Consider the following 18678-nt stretch of genomic DNA (forward strand, 5'->3'; position numbering starts at 1 on the left):
GAAGGATGGGTCTGGCCCCTTTCCCGCGCAACACCCCTGTCAGCTGGTCGTTGCCGCCATACCTGTACTTCGTAGAAAAGTTCTTTCAGGTCAACGCCTTTGACCACAGGCCCATCAGGCAGTGGTCAGCACGTAAGGTCCTGCAGGCACTGCAGGAGAAGGACGAGATGGACACAGTGGGGTGGTTCCCTGAGCAGACTGTCCAGTTCATCTGGCTAAATGCCTCATCGCCAGACCTCACCAACAGGCACCAAGACCTCGCCTGGCTGGCGGTGAGAGGGGCCCTCCCAGTCCGATCCCTCCTGTACGCCCGGAACGTCGTCTCCACACCCCTCTGCCCACGGCAGGACTGCAGTGAGGAGGAGTCGGTGACTCACCTCTTTGCACACTGTGGGTTCGCCGAGTAGGTGTGGAGGAGGATGGAAGGGATTTTTTTTCCGGTCCCTTTTCCTTCTCCTCCTCAACCCCAGTTCCCGGCCTTCTCCCTGTAAGTTTTGATGCCATGTCCAATCAAGAACCTGTCAATCTCTGCCTCAAATACACCCAACGGCTTGGCTTTCACCGCTGCATGTGGCAACAAGTTTGGAGGGTGAGGAGAGATGAGCTTGGTGGTGGGATCTTGTTGGAGTTGGCAGAAGTTAAGGAGAGTTATGTGCTGGATGCAGAGGCTGGGGTTGGGGTGGTAGGTGAGGACAATAGGAACCATGTCCTTGGTGGGGTTGTAGGAGGATGGGATGAGGGTAGACGTGAGTGAAATGGAAGCAATGTGGTTGAGGGCAGTGTTGATGGTGGAGGAAAGGAAGCCCATCTTTTGAGGAAGGGGACAACATCTCTTCTCCTGGAAAGAAAAACTTCATGTCTGCCCTCAACCTATCCTCGGGCCACTAGGGATAGGGTTCCTCTTGTCCTCACCTACCACCTCACCAGCCTCCACATGTAATTCTCTGTAACTTCCCCCATTTCTAATAGGATCCCACCGCCAAGATCATCTTTACTCACCACCCCTCCACTTTTTGTATCCTATGCTCCCGGTGCGGCCTCCTGTATATTGATGAGACCACTTCACTGAGCATCCACGCTCTGTCCACCAGAACAAGTAGGATCTCCCAGTGGCCACCCATTTTAATTCCACTTCCCATTCCCATCTCAACATGTCAGTTCACGGCCTCGTCTACCACGATGAGGCCACACTCTGCTTGGAGGAGCAACACCTTAAATTCCATCTGGGTTGCCTCCAAACTGATGTCATGAACATCGAATTCTTGAACTTCCGGTAATGGACCTCCTCACCGTTCCCAATTACCATTTCCCTCTCCCAACTTATCTCTTTACCTGTGTCATGGTCCGGTCTGTGAAATCCGCATTCCGCTTCACGATCCAGTCCATCAATCCTTATTCCGGGTTTTCCTGTTTTCCCTGGTTCCACTGGGTGCCTTAATTGAGTAACCTGATTCGCGTTTTGGGCTGGCTCCATAAATAGCTTTGGGATTCAGCTGCTGGACTGTTCCCTTCCCTTCCTTCTGCAGCCTATACCTGAAGCCTTGCCTGCCCGGGAGTCCTGTGTCCTGTCCAAGCTAAGGCTTCGTTTCCCGTCTCCCAAGACCTAGTCAAGGCTTCGTGTTCTCGTCCTGTCCTGTAGTCACGCCATGACCTGTAGCCACATCTTGTCCTAGCCTAGACCTGGGTTCCTAGTTCCAACCAAGACCTGGGTTCCGGGTCCTTGTCCAGGCTCTGTTCTGGAGTACTGTGTTCCCTGTCCTTTTCTAGTCCATGTGGCTCACCCACCCAGAGTACCTCGCCCAGCCTGGTGCTGGAGATTTCTCGTCCTGTCCAAGTCATGGCTTTGTGTTCTCGTCCTGTCCCAGTCATGGCTTTGTGTTCTCATCCTGTCCAAGGGATGGCTTTGTGTTCTCATCCTGTCCAAGTCATGGCTTTGTGTTCTCATCCTGTCCAAGGGTTGGCTTTGTGTTCTCATCCTGTCCAAGTCATGGCTTTGTGTTCTCATCCTGTCCAAGTCATGGCTTTGTGTTCTCATCCTGTCCAAGTCATGGCTTTGTGTTCTCATCCTGTCCAAGGGATGGCTTTGTGTTCTCATCCTGTCCAAGTCATGGCTTTGTGTTCTCATCCTGTCCATGTGCCTCGTCCTGTGAAGGAGTTCCACGTCCAGTCCTGTAGCCACATCTTGTCCTCGCCTAGATACGGGGTCAGAGCCCCCGGGTCAAGACCCAGGTTCCGGGTCCCTGTCCAGTCTCTGGCTCGGAGTCCTAGCCCAGGCACCTAGTTCCAAGTTCCTTGTCCTGGTCCCGCTTTCCTAGTCTTAGTCTTAGCCCTGGCCCTGAATCCTAGACTCGTCCAAGGCTTGTGTGTCAATGTCCAGCGTCGTTTCTTCCCTCGCTTTCTTGACAAACCTAGTCCTGTCCTTAGTACTTCAGTGTCAGTGTCTTGCATTTGGGTCTGTTCCCAACGGCCCCTTATGCCCATCACCTCCCTCCCTTCCTATTCTTCCATGGCCTCTGTCCTCTCCTATCAGACACCCCCTTCTCCGGCCCTGTATCTCTTCCACTAAAAAGTTCCCAGCTCTTTACTTCACTTCACCCCTCCCCTCTCACTTATCACCTACTACTTAGTATTTTTTCCTTCTCTCCCCCACTGTCTTTGACTTCTCATCTTTTTTTCTCCAGTCTTGATGTAGGGTCTCGGCCCGAGATGTCAACTGTACTCTTTTCCATAGATGCTGCCTGGCCTGCTGAGTTCCTCCAGCGTTTTGTGTGCGTTGCTTGGATTTCCAGCGTCTGCAGATTTTCTCTTGTCAGTGAGGAAGTCTACCAGGGCTTCCAGAGGGATCTGCATCAGCTAGAAAAATGGGCTGAAAAATGACAGACAGAATTCAACGCAGGCAAGTGCGAGGTTTGGCATTTTGGTAGGACCAACTAGGGTAAGCCTTACACAGTGAATGGTTGGGTATTGAGGAGTGTGGTAGAACAAAGGGATCTCGGAATACAGGGACATAATCTATTGAAAGTGGCATCACAGATAGATAGGGTCGTAAAGTTCTTAGTTGCCAGGCCTCTGGAACACTTCTGTATTGAGTACAGGAGATGGGATGTTATGTTAAAGTTGCATAAGACAACTTAGGTGAGCCCTAACTTGGAGTAATATGTGTAGTTTTCATCACCTACCTACAAGAAAGGTGTAAATAAGGTTGAAGCAGTGTAGAGAAAATTTACAAGGATGTTGTTGAGGAGGAACTGCATTATAAGGGAAGACTGAATAGGTTAGAACTGTATTCTCTAGAACATAGAAGATGCCGAAGAGATTTAACAGAGGTATACAAAATCACAAGGGGTATTGATCGGTAAGGGGCTGGATTTTTCCACTGAGGTTGGGTGGGACTACAACCAGAGGTCATGGGTTAAGGTGAAAGGTGGGAAGTTTAAGGGTAACATGAGAGGCAATTTCTTCACTCAGAGGTCCCTGAGAGTGTGGAATGAGCTGCCAGCACACCTTCGTGGATAGTAGGGATATGGAGGGCTATGGTCCCAGTGCAGGTCGATGGAAGTACGTAGCTTAAAAGTTTTCAGTATTGTCTAGATGGGACGAAGGGCCTTCTGTACTTCTCTATGACCGAATAAGGCTGAAACGTAAGTGAAATGGGCCATTTGCTTGAAGGACCAACACAGTCAGAGGATGATTTCTGATCAAGGGAATTCAGATTTCAGGGCGAGACCCTTCATCAGGGTCGCTCGCCTTCGACCCCCTTCTCTTCCGGTCAGCCAATCAGTAAGTAAGCGAAAGGACTCCCTCTTTTCCTTAAAACGTCCTCCCGCCCGCAAATGCGAGGTAACACCCAGGGGCGGAGTTCACAAATTGCAGACCGGCAGCCGGCGAGCTGTGCTTCCTTATAAGGAAGACATGCAAATAAAGCGCCGAGTGAGCAGCAAGAAGGGTTTTAAAAGCAGAAATGGCAAATAAAGAAATTATAGCAGAGTTTAATTGTTTCCTGGGCGGTTGGTAGCAAGTAAAAGCCAAATAATGGGTGAAAGATTTGGTTCGCGGTGATGTAAAGGCGTGATGTTAATGGTTGGCAGGGAGCGAGCGGGAGGAGAAAGCATACTTACCTGGCAGGGGAGAGACCGTGATCATGAAGGCGGTTCTCCCAGGACGAGGCTATCCCATTGCACTTCGGGTGTGCTGACGCCTGCGATGTCCCCAAATGCGGGATACTCGACTGCAAAATTTGTGGTAGTGGGGGACTGCGTTCGCGCTCTCCCCTGATTTCCGAAACTAATGACAGATTGTATTTCACTTCTTATTTCGCTTTGGTTACGTGACCCCCGGAGTCCGGTTTTGTTCTCTTCTCTTTTCAATCCGGTGAAGGGCGGAGAGTCTATGCGTCTGTAGAAAAACAAGCCCTCTTTTTGGGCCATGACCCCCATGAAGGAGTTAGGGAACGGCTACGTCGACCTTTTCATCTATTCTGAGATCAATCCAGTCCTCTCCCCCATGGCCCTCCGTGTTCCTTTCGGCAATTCCTCTATCACCACCCCCGTGCCTGGCACCACTGATCACCATCACGATCTGCAGACTGGTTCCGAAAAGGTCGGCACAGCTCAACATCGAGAGCTGAAGGAACGAACTCTTGTTTTTCCATCGACGGCCAATGTACCCGCTGCTGCCTGTAAGGGGTTTGTATGTTTCTCCCTGTGACCTCTGGGTTCTCGGTTCCCTCCTACAGTCCAAAGACGTACCAGTTGGTAGGTTAATAGGGCATTCTAAATTGTCCCATGATTAGGCCAGGGTAAAGTTGGAGGGTTGCTGGGGAGCACAACTCGAAGGGGTGGAACTTTGTTTTTCCATCGACGGCCATAGGCCATAGGGACAAAAACGTCCCCAATGTCGCCCTCACCCTGATGGCCAGATTCGTGTGTGGCTGCGCAGGTCAGGTTGTGTGTGGATCCCAGGTACGTGGATCAGAACTGTCAGGAGCGGACTGCCAAGGTCAGAAAGAAACTGGGACTGTGGGGAGGGCGCTCCCTATCGATAGCGGGCAAGAACCTGGTCATCAGGTGTGAGGTGCTCTCAGGGCTGCTGTACTTGGCGCAGGTGTGGCCAGTCCCCCGCTCCTTCAGCTCGGAAATCACCCGAGCCGTCTTCAGATTCGTCTGGGGATCCAAGATGGAGCGGGTCAGACGGACCACCATGCACAAGTCCCTGGACAACGGGGGCAAAAACGTCCCCAATGTTGCCCTCACCCTGATGGCCAGCTTCGTGTGTGGCTGCATCAGGTTGTGTGTGGATCCCAGGACGTGGGCACCAAGTACCACTACCTGCCCAGGTTCTACCTGTCGCCCTGGCTACGAAGGATGGGTCTGGCCCCTTTCCCGCGCAACACCCCTGTCAGCTGGTCGTTGCCGCCATACCTGTCCTTCGTAGAAAAGTTCTTTCAGGTCAACGCCTTTGACCACAGGGCCATCAGGCAGTGGTCAGCTCATAAGGTCCTGCAGGCACTGCAGGAGAAGGAAGTGATGGACACAGTGGGGTGGTTCCCTGAGCAGACTGTCCATTTCATCTGGCAAAATGCCTCATCGCCAGACCTCACCAACAGGCACCAAGACCTCGCCTGGCTGGCGGTGAGAGGGGCCCTCCCAGTCGGATCCCTCCTGTACGCCCGGAACATCGTCTCCACACCCCTCTGCCCACGGGAGGACTGCAGTGAGGAAGAGTCGGTGATTCACCTCTTTGCACACTGTGGGTTCGCCGAGAAGGTGTGGAGGAGGATGGAAGGGACAGTGTCGAGGTTCATCCCCAGCAGCTGCGTGACAGAGGACTCTCTGATCTACGGGCTGTTCCCAGGGACGCACACCGAGACCAACATCCGGTGCTGCTGGCAGATCATCAACTCGGTCAAAGACACTCTTTGGTCGGCCCGAAACTTGATGGTCTACCAGCACACGGAGATGTCCGTGGGGGAATGCTGCCGACTGGCACATTCTCGGCTGCAGGAGTCCGTGCTGAGGGACGCACTCAAACTCGGTGCAGCCACCGCAAGGGCCCGGTGGGGAAGGACCACAGTCTAAGGTTCTTCTCTCGCGGGAGTTGAGGGGTAAGGGGGTGGGGTGTATACCCCTCAACAAGTGTATGTAAATATGAAGTAACAGAGTGCCACGCGGGTGACAAAAGTGTGGGAATGTAAAGACTGTAATGGAAACATTTGTAAAGGACTGAGAGTTATTGAATGGTTTATTGTACATTATTTTTGAATAAAGTATTTTTTGTTTAATAAGTATTTTTTGTTGAGAAGTTTGCAGACGTTAGGTGGAGAGGCAGGTAGTTCTGATGAAGTCGAGAGGCTACAGAATAATGGGCAAAGAAATGGCAGATGAAATACAGTTTCGGGGAGTGTTTTGGTAGAAGAAATGGAGGGGTTGACAAGGTCCTGCATGGGAGGTTAGTTAGGAAGATTCAGTCGCTAGTTATACATAGTGAGGTAGTAAATTGGATTAGACATTGGCTCAATCGGAGAAGCCAGAAAGTGGTAGTGGAGGATTGCTACTCTGAGTGGAGGCCTGTGACTAGTGGTGTGCCACAGGGATCAGTGCTGGGTCCATTGTTATTTGTCATCTACATCAATGATCTGAATGATAATGTGGTAAATTGGATCAGCAAATTTGCTGATGATACAAAGATTGGAGGTGTAGTGGACAGTGAGGAAGGTTTTCAAAGCTTGCAGAAAGATTTGGACCAGCTGGAAAAAAGGCAGATGTAGTTTAATACAGACAAGTGTGGGGTATTGCACTTTGGAAGGACAAACCAAGGTAGGACATACAAGGTAAATGGTAGGGCACTGAGGAGTGCAGTAGAGCAGAGGGATCTGGGAGTACAGATACATAATTCCCTAAAAGTGGCGTCAATCAAATCCTAAAAATGTAGAAGACAATGGTGTGTTAATGAGAGGTAGCTAAGAGATGTAGATTAGAACATGATTAAGTCAATGGGTAGAAACAATAGTGGCAGGATGTACGTGTAATACGCAACTATAGACCGATTACATATGCTAATGCAACTGGACCAGGAGATTGCTATAAAAAATGCTATGTCCAAAGGATCGGTGGGCAATCAGCGACTAGCTCAATGACTGTCTCAGCTTTGATTTGCAAATTAAAGTTTAACCCTTCTTGAAGAATCTTCTGCGTCTCTTGGTCATTTCTGGGGCACGAGAAACCACGACACAGGTAGATAGGATCGTGCAGAGAGCTTTTGGCCTTTATAAAGCAAAATATTGAGCATAAGAGTTGGAATGTTATGGTGAGGTTGATGCTGAATTTGGAGTATTGTGTGAAGTTGTGGCCACCTAATTACAGGAAGGATATTAATACGGTTGAAAGAGTGCAGAGAAGATTTACAAGGATTTTGCCGGGACTTGAGAAACTGAGTTACAGAGAAAGGTTGAATAGGTTAGGACTTTATTCTCTGGAGCGTAGAAGAATGAGGGGAGACTTGGTAGAGGTTTATAAAATTATGATGGGTATAGATAGAGTGAATGCAAGCAGGCTTTTCCCACTGAGGCCAGGGGAGAAAAAACCCAGAGGTCATGGGTTAAGGGTGAAGGGGGAAAAGTTTAAAGGGAACATTGGGGGGTTTCTTCACACAGAGGGTGGTGGGAGTGTGGAATGAGCTGTCAGACGAAGTGGTAAATGCGGGCTCACTTTTAACACTTAAGAAAAACTTCTATGGAAGGAAAAGGAAGTGGCGTGGAGTCGGGGTGTATTTTCCGGGTATCATCTGTGCTATGTACCGAACACAAACCGTTCCTCCAAGGTCAGTCATTTACAGCAGATGCGCCATGTTTTGCACCTTGACTGAGAATTATTTTTTGTCGGCATTCACAGTAAATGCAAAGAAACACAATAGAATCAGTGAAAGACGGCACAGAACAATGGATAAAAGTCATCCAGAATCCAGTACAGCAAGTCTGAAATAAGCTCTGTGTACGGGCTGATGTGACGGCAGCAACTGCGATAGGGCCTCTAGTACAGAGAACTGACTATGACCACAAAGAGCATCATAATTCTGTCATTAGTTTCGGAAATCAGGGGAGAGCGCGAACGCAGTCCCCCACTACCACAAATTTTGCAGTCGAGTATCCCGCATTTGGGGACATCGCAGGCGTCAGCACACCCGAAGTGCAATGGGATAGCCTCGTCCTGGGAGAATCGCCTTCATGATCACGGTCTCTCCCCTGCCAGGTAAGTATGCTTTCTCCTCCCGCTCGCTCCCTGCCAACCATTAACATTACGCCTTTACATCACCGCGAACCAGATCTTTCACCCATTATTTGGCTTCTACTTGCTACCAACCGCCCAGAAAACAATTAAACTCTGCTATAATTTCTTTATTTGCCATTTCTGCTTTTAAAACCCTTCTTGCTGCTCACTCGGCGCTTTATTTGCATGTCTTCCTTATAAGGAAGCACAGCTCGCCGGCTGCCGGTCTGCAATTTGTGAACTCCGCCCCTGGGTGTTACCTCGCATTTGCGGGCGGGAGGACGTTTTAAGGAAAAGAGGGAGTCCTTTCGCTTACTTACTGATTGGCTGACCGGAAGAGAAGGGAGTCGAAGGCAGATTTAGAAGGCGAGCGACCCTTAATAAGGGACTGAACACGCTGGAGGCAGGAAGCATGTTCCCGCTGATGGGTGAATCCAGAACTAGAGGCCACAGTTTAAGAATAAGGGGTAGTCCATTTAGAACGGAGATGCGGAAAAACTTTTTCACCCAGAGAGTGGTGGATATGTGGAATGCTCTGCCCCAGAAGGCAGTGGAGCCCAAGTCTCTGGATGCATTCAAGAGAGAGTTAGATAGAGCTCTTATAGATAGTGGGGTCAAGGGATATGGGGAGAGCGCAGGAACGGGGTACTGATTGTGTATGATCAGCCATGATCACAGTGAATAGCGGTGCAGGCTAGAAGGGCTGAATGGCCTACTCCTGCACCTACTGTCTATTGTCTATTGGTTGTATGTGGTGACATGTGATATAGTAATAAATTTTACCTTGAACATTGAACTTGCTTTGCATCTTTATCTTTTAAGGAATTTGAGCTTGCCAGCTGCCAGTCTGCAATTTATAAACCCTGGCCCGGGTGTCGCCTCGACTCATCCATGTGGACGGACAGTTTATGGGAAAAAAGGTGAGCCCTTTTGTTTATTCACATCATGGCTGAGTGGTAATAAGGGGGAGGAAGCCTCAATAAGAAGGTGAGGGCCCCTGATGAAGGATCTCGACCTGAAGTCTGGATTCCTTTGATCAGAAGTCATCCTCGGACTGTGCTGTTAGTTGACACATTCCAGTGTAGTTTTCAATGTTACACTGCACATATGACATATAAACTGAATATAATGTAATTTATTTCTCCAGCGCTGAATTTCGTTAATGCTTATTCATTTCAGCTCTTCAATTGCCTGGGATCTTATGCATCTTGGAGGCCAGTAATATTTGATAATTTCCACGCCACTTCCTTTTCCTTCCATAGAAATTCCCCCTCTGATCTGTGATTTAATAGTTGGTAAGGTTGGTTGTTTGGACTGTGTCTTGTAAATGCAAAGTTCAAAGTACCACTGAGACTAGTCAATAAATCCAGGAAACTTAAAACAATCAATGAAAGACTGCACCCAACAGGACGGACAACAAACAATATGCAAAAGACAACAAACTGCAAATGCAAAGAAAACAAATAACAAATAACAATAAATAAAGAAGCAGTAAATATTGAGGGGATGAGATAAAGAGTCCTTGGAAGTGAGCCCATAGTTTGTGGAAACAGTTCAGTGATGGGGTAAGTGAACTTGAGTGAAGTTATCCCCGTTTATTCAATGCCTGATGGTTGAAGGGTAAAACCTGTTTCTGAACCTGGTGATGTGGGTTCCAAGGCTCCTTGACCCTCCTCCTAATGGCACTGATGAGAAGAGAGGACGACCTGGGTGGTGGGTGATCTTGATGCGCGATGCTGCTTTCCTGCGGTAGCACTCCATGTAGATGTGCTCAGTGGTGGGGAGGGCTTATTCATTTGTAGGATTTTCTATTCAATGGCATTGGTGGCTCTGTACCAGGCCATGATGCAACCACTCAATATATTCTATTAAAGGGAAATTATAGGTTGCAGATGGCAGTGAGGGTAGTTCAAAACTCTGTAGGTAAGTGAGAGAATCGGGAGGGGTTGAGGAGTTGGTAGCGTGGCTCAGATCTCACAGGATTATATTAGATTTGGTTTGTTTTTTTTAACCGCACATACATGGAAACATACAGTAAAATGCTTTGCATTAACAACCACTACAATTCTAGGATGTGCTGGGGGCAGCCTGCAAATGTGGCCATAAATAATGGTGCAAACATTGTGTGTTTACAACGTTCGGCAGAGCAGCACAAACAACAGCAATGCAACAAACCCATTTCCAAATCCTTCACTCACTCACACAGATGACCCCTGGACGGGCTGCCTCTTGGCTGTCACTGGTCTTCCTTCTTGGGGCCCTGTAGACCATAAGGTATTGGAGCAGAAGTCTGTTATGACATTTCATCATGGCTGATCCAAATTTTCCTCTTGGTCCCAATCTCCTATCTTCTCCCTGTATCCCTTCATCCCAGACTTGGCCTCCAGCTGCCTGTGGCACAGAATCCCACAGATTCACCACTCTGTGTCTAAAGAAATTCCTCCTCATCTCCATTCTACAAGGATGCCCCTCCATTCTGAGACCGTGTCCTCTGGAGATAGTCTCTCCCACCATAGGAAACAGCCTCTCCACATCCACTCTCTCAAGGCCCACCATTCGATAGGTTTCAATGCGATCACCCTCATTCTTCTAAATTCCAGTGACTACAGGCCCAGAGCCATCAAACGCTCTTCATATGACAGACGTTCAGTCCTAGGATTATTTTTATGAATGTCCTTTGAACCCTTTCTAGTTTCAGCACATCCTTTCTAAGGTACAGGGCCCAAAACTGCTTACAATACTCCAAGTGAGGCCTCACCAGTGCTTTGTACAATCTCAACATTGCATCCTTTCTTTTATATTCTAGTCCTCTTGAAATTAATGCTAACATTGCCTTTGTCTTCTCACCGCAGACTACACCTGCAAATTAACCTTTAGAGAATCCTGCACAAGGACTCCCAAGTCCCTTTGCACCTCAGTTTTTTGTATCTTCTCTCATTTTAGGAAATAGTCAACTCTTTTATTTCTTTTACCAAAATGCATGACCATATACTTCCTAACACTGTATCCCAACTGCCACTTCTTTGCCCATTGCCCTAATCTGTCTAAGTCCTTCTGTAGCCTCTCTACTTCCTCAAAACTACCTGCCCTTCCTATTGTTTGCAAACTCGGCCACAAAGCCATCAATTCCATCATCCAAATCATTGACGTATAATGTAAAAAGATTCAGTCCCAACAGAGACAACCCCTGTGGGACACCACGCATTGCCAGCAGCCAACCAGAAAATACTCCTTTTATTCCTACTGTTTGTCTCCTGCCAATGAGTCACTGCTTTATCCGTGCTGGAATCTCTCCCATAGCACCAGAAGCTCATAGTTCGTTAAGCAGCCTCATGTGTGGTGCCTTGTTGAAGACCTTCTGAAAATCCAGATACACATCAACTGATTCTCCTTCATCTATCTGCTTGTTATTTGATCAAAGAATTCCAACAGACTTGTCAAGTAAGATTTTCCCTTGAGTAATCCATGCTGAGTACGACCTATTTTATCAGGTGTCCCCAAGTACCCCGGGACCTCATCCTAATAATCAACTCCCAGCCACTGGGGTCAGACTAACTGGCCTAGAGTTTCCTTTCTTCTGTCTCTCTCCCTTCTTGAAGAATGGAGTGGCATTTGCAATTTTCCTATCTTCTGGAACCATTCCAGAATCTAGTGATTCTTGAAAGATCATTACTAATGCCTCCACAATCTCTTCAGCCACCTCTTTCAGAACCCTGTGATGTGCACCTTCTGGTCCCGGTTTCTCATCTACCTTCATGCCCCTCAGTTTCCCAAGAACCTTCTCTCTCATCATGGTAACTTCACACACACCATGATCTCTGACACCTGGAACTTGCACCATACTGTTAGTGTCTTCCACAGTGAAGACCGATGCAACATACTTATTCAGTTCATCTGCCAGTTTGTTGTCCCCCATTAATACCTGTCCAGCATAGTTTTCTAGCAGGCCAATATCTACTGTCGCCTTTCTTTTACACTTCATGTATCTGAAGAAACTTTTGGTATCCTCTTTAATATTATTAGCTAGCTTAATTTTGCATTCCATTTTTACCCTCTTTATGACTTTTAAGGTGCCTTTTGTTGTTTTTAAAAGTGTCCCAATTCTCTAACTTCCCATTAATTTTTGCTCTATTAATTGCCCTCTCTGGGGATTTTATGTTGGCGCTGACTTCGCTTGTTGGCCATGGTGGTGTCATTTTGCCTTTGGAATACATTTTCCTCTTTGGGATGTATCTATCCCCTGCCTTCTGAATTGCTTCCAGAGATTACAGCCATTTTTGCTTTGTTGTCATCTCAGACCTCATACTTTGAACCCCTCGTCCTCAGTGATCGCCAACCTATGACCTCAGAGTGCTCCGACCTAAACTCTGACCTCCAACTCCTCCCCCTAACTCCTCATTTGCTGACCCTGACCTCTCACTCCCCTCATCCCTGTCCCTACTGACAGACGTTTCAGCTCAGCTCCATCTCTGAAAAAGAAAATCATCAGACAGAGGAGACTATCAGAATGAAAAACAAAAGCCAATGTTTTAAAATGATTAAAAAATATATACTAAGCCTTTCTCTGACAGCTCCTGTTAATGTTGAGTGTAAGAAAGTCCAACTAGAGTACCAGGAAGCTGGTGTGTAAATTTAGAATGGTGAATTCCCACAACATTGAATGCTGGTTGAAACCTTTGGAACTAACTTGTTCGATGGAATTTCATAAGGCCCCACCAACACTAAAAGCCTCAATCTTTTTTACAATGTTGTGCAAAGTTCAGTTTGAATGCTGATTTCTGGCCTTCCAAAGCAATTTATAATCTAATTTCAACTCATCCAGAATGGCGTTGCTAAACCTTTGAGCCAGGATAGGAGAGCACATCACTCCTCTGCTGTACATGCCACTCTGCATTGGCTTCTTGTAACTTTTAGAATTGATTTTAAAGGTTTCTTACTTGTTTTTAAAGCTCTTCAGAATGAACTACGTTGTTAAACTGTGGAATTCAACACCTAAAGAGTAAAAGGGGTGCAGACTCAGTTGATACATTTCAATGCCAGCTCAAAACCCATTTATTTAACATTGCTTTTAACAAACATCTTCTGTTTTTCTCATGTTTAATTTTTAACTTTAATTTTATCTTCATATTTGTACTTTAATCCGAATGTAAAGCACCTTGAACTGCATTTGTATGAGAAGTGCTCTCTAAATAATGTTGTTCTTCTTATTATTAATTTGATGCTGTTCTTCAATAAATTTACCGTGAACTTTGAATTGCAGGTGTTTGGCAGTTTATAAAAGCTGAAAGTACTTTGAAGCAGGAAGTATTGGCTGTGATCATGGCTTGCAGGGAACAGGGTGTGGGCTGGAGTGAGGAGACAATCTGCTCCATCTGCCTCGAATTCTTCACTGAACCGGTTTCTCTGGAGTGTGGGCACAGCTTCTGTCTTGCCTGCATCACCCAGTGTCAGAAAAGGAAGACAAATTTCTGCCCAGAATGTCGGGCAATCTTTCCAGCCAGGCAGCTCAGGATCAATCGAGCCTTGGCAAAGCTGGCTGAGAGGGCTCGAGAATTAAACCTAAATTTGAATGAGGAAGAAAATGATCTTCACTGTGAAGAACATGAGGAACAACTGAAGCTGTTTTGTGAAACGGACAAGAAACTGATCTGCCTGATCTGTAGAGATGCGCTGGAACACAGGGAGCACCACTTTCGGCCAATTAAAGAAGCTGTGGAAATTCAAAAGGTAAAGAAGATTTCATTAACTTGGATCTGGTAATTTATCCCCTCTCTTGCTTTTTCCATTTCCCATTCTGGTTCCCCTCTTCCTCCTTCTCCTCCCCTGCCCATCACAAGCCTCTGCTGCCCCTCCTTCCATGGTCCACTGTACTCTCCTATCAGATTTCATCATCTCCAGCATGTTCCCTCTTCTACCTTCCACTTCCCAGCTTCCTACTTCATTCCCATATCCCCCACCCAGCCACCTTCCCCCCTGACCTGGTCTCACCTGTCACCTGTCAGCCAGCACTCCTTCCAATCCCGGGACCTACTTATTCCGGTTTCTACCAGTCTTGGTGAAACGTCGACTGTTTATTCCCCTCCATAGATGCTGCCTGACCTGCTGAGTTCCTCCAGCATTTTGTGTGTGTTGCTCTGGATTTCCAGCTTCTGCAGAGTCTCTTGTGTTTAAGATTAGATTTCCCGATTGTTTCAGAAGGTTTTCTCCCTCCACTAGCTTTGTTCAGTCTAAGTTGAAAGCTAACCCTGCAGGCCGCTCTCCCATCAATACTGCGTTCCCTCCCTAGAAAAAACACTTGACTAACTTTGTGAGCGATGGACCTACCACCCGAAGGGAACTGATGCCTGCTTATTCCTCCAGACACATGAAGGACATGTTGGTCGGGCTAGACCATGGTGTCCCAGCTGTCTACACAAGCCAGGGATGTACATATGGGGGGCAAGCTGGTGTCCACGTAGCAGCTACCCCATCTCCAAAGGAATGGTCACTGTGGCACCGTAAGAGCTGCCCGTCAACATTAAACACAACGAAGGACTGCCTTGGGGACAGACACCTATCTCCAGGACGCCATACCACTCACGGGCATGAGGCAATTAGGGTTGCCATGGTAGCAGTTAGCTCAGCACTATTACAGAACAGGGCTCGGTGTTCAGAGTTCAATTCTGACACCACCTGAAAGGAGACTATACACCCTCCCCTGTGTCCTGTGTAAGGAGTCTGACCCCCCCCCCCCCCCCGTTGGAGTCTTTAAGGTCTGTACTCCCCCCCCACCCCCGGTGGTGTCTGTAAGGAATCTGTATCCCCTCCCCCCCCCCCCCCCCAGTGGTGTCTGTATCCCCTCCCCCCCCTCACCGGTGGTGTCTGTATCCCCTCACCAGTGGTGTCTGTAAGGAGTCTGTATCCCCTCCCCCCCGGTGGTGTCTGTAAGGAGTCTGTACACCCCCCCGGTGGAATGTGTATTGGAGTCTGTAACTCCCCCCCACCCCCCCGTGTCCTCTGGAAGGTGTCTGTATGCCCAGCTGTGATTGGTTTTCTCTGGGTCCTCTAGTTTCCCCAGTCATCGGGGGTAGCTTGGGGAGTGTGGCCTACTCTGCACTGAATCCCTAAATAAAATATTTTGTCCCTATGTTGTGCTTCTTGTGCTGTGCGCTGTTTGTGACTCTAGCACCATGGCTCCAGGGGGACCATCTTTCATTTTGCCATGTACATGTGTATGACTGAATGACAATAAACTTGAACTTCATGTTCTGTCTCAATCCAAGGCTCAGATAAAAACCTCCCTGGAACTACTCATGGAGAAGAATTCACTGATTTCGGAGACGGAGAGGAAGCAGATACAAAAGATCAGAGGAATCAGGGTAAAGTCTCCCAATGCTTTTTTGTGATATTCAGTGATTTACCCGACCTGGCTTTTATTAAATTTTACGTTTCATTTCTAGGAACAGTCACGTTCTCTGCAGGACTATGTCACATCTGAGTTTGACAGCATGCACCAGTTTCTCAATGTGAAGGAACAAGAGTACATTAGAAACCTGAAGGAACAAGAGAAGAGAATTCGTGACACCATGGAAGAAACGCTGAGAAAAATTCAAGATAACTTGCATTCCATTCAGGAGGAGATCTCAAATTTGCAGAAACGGATGAAGGAGAAAAGTGGAGTGGTGTTCCTGAAGGTGGGGGCGGGGGGGGGGGAGATCAATATTTTAATTCAGTTCCATGAACATGAACATTGTTGCAAAATGAGTTCTGATGAAATGAGTTCTGTTGAAGGGTCTTGGCTTGAAATGTCCCCTCCATAGATGCTGCCTGACCTGCTGTGTCCTTTATGCCATCCAAAATTCTTCCTGCTTACTTTCTCAAAACATATCATGATTTTGAAGGTGTTAATTAATGTCCCCATAAATTTCTTTTTTTTAAGGAACACCACTTCATCCTTTCCATGTGACATTTGCATGGTTCCTTCAAATGAACCTGCCCTAATCTTTACCCTCTGCCACTGGGTCATTACCATAGCACGGTGGTCAAAGCTGGTGACTTATAAAGGTTTAACAATAGCTATTGACATAACGTCTGTTATTTCCAGGCCATTCCCCACATTAGCATGGGAAAACTACTTTTCCCCCTGTTACAACATACCACAACATGCTAGAGAAACCCAACAAGCCAAACAGCAGCAATGAACAGGGCCTGATCAGATCTCAGCCCTAAGCAGCAATGGTTTATTCCCCTCCCTAGATGCAGCCTGACCTGCTGAATTCATCGAGTGTTTTACTTCTGTCGTTCTTGAATACAGAGGGATCCTTGGGTCCCAAGGCCATAAATCTCTGAAAGTGACCCAGTGGAGCCTCTTCTTTTTTTTTTGCCAAGGTCCACTGTCCTCTCCTATCAGATCCCTTCTTTTTCAGAGCTTTACCTCTTCCATCTATTCCCTCCCGGCTTCTCACTTCATCCCCTCTCCCCCACCCACCCTCCTCCCCTCTGATCTGGTCTCACTTCTCACCTTAGGCTCCTTTCTTTCCAGTCCCTATGAAAGGTCTTAGCCTAAAATGCCCACTGTTTATTCCTTTGCATTGATGCCAGCTGATCAGCTGAGTTCCTCCAGCATTTTTTGTGTGTTGCTTTGGATTTCCAGCATCTGTAGAATCACTTGTGTTTACGTCTTACCTTTGTATGTTTACCTGGCCTTCTCTTAAATGTGGGATTGTTTGTTGTGTGAACAAAGTCACTGGAGAGACTTAGCTGTTGGATATGAAGCAGTGAGACACGAAGTGAGACACAGCAATCATCATACGGAGATCCTTTTGGAGCAAGGGGTCTGCTCGACTCAACCCTACACAACATTTTATGTGCTAAGGACCAAAGGACAATTCCACATTTCAATGCTTCCTTTGAACTGCACACAACCTTCACACCTCCCGCATCGCACCCACACCACAACACCTGAATGCATTTTAATTAGAGTTGTCTGGTCTTTGCATTAACTGTGATTCACATCTTTTAGGAACTCATTGTTCAGAGCTGCATTTTCAATTTAATCTACAGTCCATATACATATCTGAAGATTGGGGGCTGAAGTTATTGCTATATGTATTAAACCCAAAAATGCACTAATAGTATTGTTGTAACCACTCTGTATAAGCTATGATATCCCATCCTTACCATCCTGTTAAACAAACCTCCCCTGAGGCCTCTTTTGGATGATTTTAGAGGCATAAAGATGAAAGAAAGCTGGGGGGAATTATGAGAGGGAAGGGTTACATTGATCTTGAAGTGGGTTAAAAGGGCAGCACAACATTGTGGGCCAAAGGGCCTGTATTGTGCTAAACTGGTTCACGTTTTATGTTCTATGCACTCTTTACCAAGCTCATCCTGAACTTCCACTCTGTCATAATCATTCATAACTGAAGTCCCTCATTACTAAGCGTACAAGCAAACTGAAGAAAAAGATTACCTTTATTTGCCAAATTTACATCAAAACATAGAGTGAAATGGATTGTTTTGCATCAACAGTCTGAGTATGCTCTGGGGGGCGGGCAGCTTTCCCATCTGTGCATGGGCAGCACAGAAAACTCAGAGTTCTGAGCACCTTGCAATTGTGTGAGTGTGCCCACAAGAAAATTAACTCCGGGTAGTATATGTACTTCAATAATAAATTTACTTTGAACTTTGTGGGTACAGGTGATTATTCCTGAATATTAAGTTGTATCTGCATTTTTGTTTTCAGAAAGAAATTCATTGTATGAACAGGTAAGACATTTTCTTCACTGAAATTCTGCACAGGCAGGGAAAAAATTTCAGAAAGCTATTCATGGCTTATGAGTGGACAGCCAGAGACAGTTTCCCACACCAGAAATGGCTAATACAAGGGGCCATGATTTTACCTGGGGGAAAAGTACAGAGGGGATGTCAGTGTTGGGTTTTTTTTACACAGAGAGTGGTGGATGTGTGGCACGTACTGCCAGGGGTGGTGGCACAGGCACGGGCAGATACCTCAGGGACATTTAAGAGGTTCCTAGGTAGGCACACATTGACGTGTGGCTTAGTTACCAAGGCTGGTCAAACCGTTTCTATTGACAGGAGAAGGGGCAAAAATGGGATATGTTGAGGTCAATGCTGCCTAGCCATTTCAGCAATGCCGCTGGTGCCAAAGTGCATCGGTCTGTGCCGTTCCTTTGTCCGTTCATCAGCTGCGTGGACAGAGGGAACCTGCTGCGTGGGCAACAGCTGGCTCTCCATATCGTACCGCTCTGGCTTGCGTATCAGGTAGACAGCTGGGACACCACATTCATGGCTGACCCCGACCAACAGAGATAGGCAGATGGATGATAGAAACGTGGAGGGGTATGTGTGTGGGAAGGTAGAGATTGATTAAGACCACGAGGTATAGAAGCAGATTTAGGCCATTTGACTCATT

At 47.1% G+C, this 18678-nt stretch overlaps 1 protein-coding gene and 2 non-coding genes across 3 annotated transcripts in view; 2 read left to right on the top strand and 1 right to left on the bottom strand.

Annotated features, from left to right (window-relative positions):
- Positions 1–4110: 4110 nt before the first annotated feature.
- LOC140722516 (U1 spliceosomal RNA) lies at positions 4111–4274 on the top strand. The gene has a single exon (XR_012097647.1). It is a non-coding gene; the product is annotated as a U1 spliceosomal RNA (small nuclear RNA).
- Positions 4275–8090: 3816 nt separating this feature from the next.
- LOC140722573 (U1 spliceosomal RNA) lies at positions 8091–8254 on the bottom strand. The gene has a single exon (XR_012097672.1). It is a non-coding gene; the product is annotated as a U1 spliceosomal RNA (small nuclear RNA).
- Positions 8255–8533: 279 nt separating this feature from the next.
- The window catches only part of LOC140721834 (uncharacterized), a 67027-nt gene continuing 56882 nt past the window's right edge, over positions 8534–18678 (top strand). The window contains exons 1-6 of the mRNA XM_073036652.1: positions 8534–8731; positions 9087–9184; positions 13525–13991; positions 15527–15622; positions 15704–15937; positions 17989–18011. Of these exons, the coding sequence (XP_072892753.1) occupies positions 13584–13991; positions 15527–15622; positions 15704–15937; positions 17989–18011 (761 nt within the window). The 5' untranslated portion in view covers positions 8534–8731; positions 9087–9184; positions 13525–13583. The remainder of the gene's footprint in view (positions 8732–9086; positions 9185–13524; positions 13992–15526; positions 15623–15703; positions 15938–17988; positions 18012–18678) is intronic.

The sequence above is a fragment of the Hemitrygon akajei genome, chromosome 2 (assembly GCF_048418815.1).
Source record: "Hemitrygon akajei chromosome 2, sHemAka1.3, whole genome shotgun sequence".
Taxonomy (NCBI): Eukaryota; Metazoa; Chordata; class Chondrichthyes; order Myliobatiformes; family Dasyatidae; genus Hemitrygon; species Hemitrygon akajei.